Source organism: Thermobia domestica, chromosome 16, assembly GCF_964235325.1.
Source record: "Thermobia domestica chromosome 16, izTheDome1.hap1.1, whole genome shotgun sequence".
Classification (NCBI taxonomy): domain Eukaryota; kingdom Metazoa; phylum Arthropoda; class Insecta; order Zygentoma; family Lepismatidae; genus Thermobia; species Thermobia domestica.
This window is the reverse complement of record NC_137469.1, coordinates 81,965,651-81,971,212: the sequence shown is the minus strand read 5'-3', so window position 1 is coordinate 81,971,212 and position 5,562 is coordinate 81,965,651. Positions and strand designations below refer to the sequence as shown.

General features: G+C 32.0%; 1 protein-coding gene across 1 annotated transcript; it reads left to right on the top strand.

The window, feature by feature from the left end:
• Nucleotides 1–912: 912 nt before the first annotated feature.
• LOC145672515 (uncharacterized) lies at nt 913–2,799 on the top strand. The gene has a single exon (XM_081741677.1). The coding sequence runs from the start codon at nt 913–915 to the stop codon at nt 2,797–2,799; it is 1,887 nt and encodes a 628-aa protein (XP_081597803.1).
• Nucleotides 2,800–5,562: the final 2,763 nt, after the last annotated feature.

Here is a 5,562-nt window from a genome sequence, read left to right as displayed (position 1 = left end):
TGCTGATCTAGGCACCATAACAACAGAAATCCAATTTCGTACTTAGACCTAAATATTTTGGTCCCAAATTATCTAAGCGCCAGACTAGTAAATTTCAAGCGCCATCGCAATCTGACGCCCTGAATGTTTAGAGCTTCAAAATGGATATCCAAATACATTCACAAAAAGCAGCACCTGAAAACGCGTCAAAACATCGCGTTAAGTTAATTTCATGATTTCAAGGAACTATCAAAATAGTTTTGCAAAATTTCAACAGTAAGCAGAATGTAACGTTATTTTCTCAACATCTGTCGAGACATATGGTAAAAGAGAAGTTTCTTATGTTGAAGTCAATGGACGATGCTTGGGACGGGTTTATTATAATAATGAAAATATTTATTATAATGTTGTTGATAGATCGTTAATAAATATTTAAGTCTTAATTACAACATGATACGATTCAGTTTAAAAAGTGAGAGCGACAAAGTTTACTGCAGTGGTCAGTATCTTTTATTACCTGCAAGGACTACTGTTATTCAAATATCACCATTATATTCTGCTCTTATTCTCTACAAGTGCATATCGTATTGATCTACAGTTTAAAGCCCAAACATCATGCACAGTGCACTCACATGGAAATCGATTGCTGTACTTCAGCATCGAAAGCAAGAACGCTAGCCATCTGCTCACGATAATTACCCTAGATTTTAGATAAAACTGCGTTCTTGAATCTCATTTATAAGTAACAGGGTATATAGTTTTCACAAGCCGAACGAAAAAATATGTTGTAATGTTTTTTATATGTGGTTATTTTAAATGTATAAATAAATCAATCAAAAACAATATTTCTCTAATTAATCATATTTTAATGGTAATTTCAGGTTTCTTTAAGAAATAAAAATGTTAAACAAAATCTGCAACCATATAGTAAAAATGCTGATGATTTTGATGATAACTGCTGTTTACATGCAACCTCTGACATCTCTTCAGACACTTGGTGCTGTCAACCCAACGCTTCTAGAAGATACACATGAAGATTTGTTGTGGATTTTCAGGAGAAGGATGAACAACAATGAAATTACATGTATTATTTCTGACTCATTCGTAAGAGATATGTCTAGTGCTTTCATACAACGCCTAATGGGTGACAAGAACATACCAATGTATTACTATGAGCTTAACAAGATAACAAATAAATCTACAAGCAGAATACCAGTTAGTCAAAGCAACCGTTATATTTTATTCTTAAATGACTATTCCTCTGTTCACAACTTTACAACGTATGCAAGAAAAACGATAAATTGGAATAAAAGAGGGACTTACTATATGATATTAAGAAATAGTGAAAAAATTAGAAGAGATATTGGTAAAATTTTTGGTGCATTTTGGGAAGCAAAAATTCTTAATGTTCGTTTAATATTATTAGAAATAGATGAATTATCTGGTATAATAAGGAACTCAAATCCACATATGAGCACAATGTCATACAGTCCATTTACAGGAATATGTACAAATCACACTAGAGCTTCAAGTCTCGTTATAAATATTTTATATCATAAAGATGAAGATATTGAACCGAATTTAGAACAAATAACCAGAAATGTCAATGGTTACCCATTATATGTTAGTCAATATAATTTTCTACCTTACATTTGGATCACTCAAGACAAAGATGGTAAATTGAACATTTCTGGATATACAGGAAGATTATTTGAAACTATCGTAACTCATATGAATTTTACTCCCATATTAGTCAAGAAATATAGCAATAGAGTTGTTAATCAACAATTACCTAATGGTTCTTGGATTGGTCCTATTGAAGAAGTGTCTTCCTCATTTTCCGATATGTTAGCAATGAATCAAATCTTACTCTATAACAGATTTCAAATCGTTGATTATGCTTCAATATTTTTCTTTAGTTCTTTTGCGTTTGTTTGTCCTAAAGCCCTCGAGGTACCTCAATGGATGCGTATATTTCTTCCTTTTCATGTATCAACATGGATTATATACTTGGTAACATTCATATATGTTATTTCCAGTACAGTAATTGTCCAGTACAAAATATTAACAAAATTTACTGATCGTAATCTTAGCAAACTTGTGATGTATGTATTATCAATATTCTTATGTGGTTTTGCCCCCAATTTTCCACAACATAGATATTTGAAAATCATTTTGTTTATAGCTATTGTTGGTGTTATGATTATAAATACTAGTTATCAAGGATCTCTAGTAAGTTTCCTGTTACACCCACATTATTACAAAGAAATTGATACTTTTGAAGATATAGCAAACTCTGGTTTAACTATAATTGGAGTTCCAGCGTTTCTTGCTAAATTAAAGAACAGCGACAAGAGGATACTACACTCGGTACATTCAGAGCCGATAGGCAATCTAGTTGAAGGATTAAGACGTGTTGCACTCAAGAGGGATAGTATATTACAGGACATAACTGAAAACCAGCAATACGAACAAGCTAAACTAGAATCAGAATTCGGACAACCTCTAGTGCATATTGCAAAATCTAAATTAGGATTTGCTTGCGGCTCATTCTTTCTTACAAAATATTCACCATTTTTGCCGAGAATGAATATTCTTATTCAAAGGCTTGTAGAAAGTGGTATTTTCAGTAAGTGGAGGAGTGATGTACTATTAGTAACCGAGAACAAATCTTCGAGAAGAAGTATGCATACTACTGAAACAGGTACATGTCTTTCTTTGAAACACTTGCAAACTTCATTTTACACATTAATTTTAGGAAGTTTTATCAGTTTCATTACTTTTCTATTCGAAATTATATTTCGTAGGGTAATAACATAATGTGATAGAAATAAAAACGTTATCTATATATATAAAAGAGAACGTACAAAATCCTTTGTTACCTCATCACGCTAATACGGCTGAACCAATTTCTTTTATTTTTGGGGGGTTATTAGGATTTGGACCCTAGATGGTTTTTATCATATCACTTTAATTTTTAATTACCAGTGTCTTGAGATAATTGACCATTCAAGTGTCCATAACGTACAAATCCTTTGTTAGCTCATCATAGCTAAATCTAACCGTATTTATATGCAACCCACATGACCGTGTCACTCGGCGGGTTAACATAAATGACAGGCGATATAATGTTAACATTCTTCTATGGTTTTTATCATATCACTTGAAAGCGAAAAAGTAAAAATTATCTAAGTAACAAAGTTTATTGCGTTCCAGGGTGACCGCAGCGAAGCGGGGTGAACGCTGCTAGTCAGAGATAAAGAATTGTCTAATTATCTAAAGTTTTGTTTAGCAATACATATTAGAAATAGATTTTTATTTGTGATGGAATTCGTAAAAGTGCTATAAGAAAGTCATCATATGGAGTCAGAACCCAACATACAATGGGTTAATGAATGCTAAGACTAAACTGGATATCAATGTTAAGATTATAAGGAAGTTCAGACCGGATGAATGTAAAAAAAAAATCTTTTGCATTTCATAAACACTTAAACACAGGTTAATTACTTATGCACTATACACATTACGAACATTGGATTTGGGTCCTACAATCTGCTGAATCTTGTAACAAATAAATATTACTATTTGAATTGTATGTCAAAGAACTTTATGAGAATGAACTTCACGGTGAACATCCATTGGTTAATTAGTTGTGAAAGAAATGTCCATATTAAGTCAAACGTCTTTTATAATACATCAGACTAGATTAATTGTTTTCTGATATCTTGAAAGTTTGTATTTCAGGAGAAATGATAAAAAATTAACAAAAATTCAATCCTAAAAACTGAAAATCAAGTGCAACACTAATGTAATTAGGTATATATATATATACATACAACAAAAGTTTGGCTTGGTAATTTTTGGTACATCAGTGGTCCGCTTGGTATTAATTACATTTTTATCTATTAGAATTATTATCAACATTGGTATTCAGTGACGAAACGGAAATGTTCTTGAAAGCGATGAAATAGTTGTAAACTTCACTTAGTCGATATGGTTGGTCTCTGAACAATCATTCAACTTAATATTATAGTATTTTGATTAATTCTCAATAATCTTCTCTCAATAGTAAAATAGCTCAAATAGATCTTGTTCATTTCCCAATACGATTTTAAAAGAACTTTCTTCAATACATCCTAGGAAACAATGTGAACGAAAAAGCATGTTTGTATCCCTGTTAGTGTCCGTTGCTTTACCGTGTCCTTTTCTTTAAGATGGATCACTAGGTGTTCTCTGTACTATGCTAAAAGCTTCTTGAATAGTGCAGCGTTGCCAGGTAGTGTCATATACTTACTGGTGCCAGATAATAAAAGAAGTAATCATGAAATTCTGCTTGAATACTTACTGTAGAAATTAGTTTTCGACCCTTACTGCAATTCACAGCTAAGTTCCGCTTCTCAAACTGCAACACTAGAATCTAGGAATTAAACGTATAAATTTGGCAACAACGCATTATGGCGTACTGCGCAAGTTTCTTTTCAAAATCTATTTCCTTAAATGTAAATTAATATTTAAATAAAATGTGAAACAACACGAAAAACGGTCAAATAATATATCTATTTCGTAATAAGATCGTTACATTAAGATACCTTACACATACAAATAAGTATTTCATAAAATTGAACACTTCTAAAGATATACCACATTGACTTGATTCCTAGTCTTTCGTTGCAAGCGCTGCTATCGGCTGAAGGAATTCCACTCGCTTTCTCTCGCTTAGCAACAGCTGAACCCTTATTGGCTCAACGCGTGGGTGTGTGATGGTGTGAGCTTTAGTTCGCATTTTTGCCACGGTTCAAGATATTTTGGCAGCACAATAGTAAGACCTAACAGCAAGTGCCATCCTGTGTGCTCGTTATAAAACGAATCAAATATTCGTTGATACATAATAGATATACATAAACAAGAATAAAAAAAGGTAATATCTGTTGAGTTTATCCTTCCATTTACTTGCTACTTTTTTAATGCCGCTCCTTATATAATTACACTTTATACGGTGTATTCTTAGTCTCTGCCATAATAGCTCTCTTATCTGTTTTTTGAATAAAGATTTTGATTTCAACTGTTTGTATTCAGTTGGAATTTCATTGAAGGATTTTATGAGATAGTTCTTAACCCCTCCTGTTCCGCATATTTTTGAAGAATAAGATTCCGCATGTATTTGTTCTTTATATTTTGTCTCATAATTATGAAAGTGACTATTTTTATTTACTATTATATTATGATGTATATTATTATTCATAACATTAAACATATAATACATAGCTGATTTTTTTAGCTAAATAATCTATTGGTAACACTTTAGACGTGCTATAGATATTTACATTTGGGTTTAAGCGTGGCAGACTGTAGAGGGTACGTAATGCCCTATTCTGCAAAATTTGTAGTGGATGCAGTACACTTGTTTTCGAACGTCTCCATAATATGTTCATGTAAGTTAGATGAAAGTGTACATAAGCATAGTGATATTTTTTTAAGGTTCTGCGATAATATATTTCTAAATCTATTAAGCACCCCTATTATTGCTAAGTTTTTTTTGTACAAAAATGCTATGTGTGGTCCCCATTCAAGATGCTGATTAAT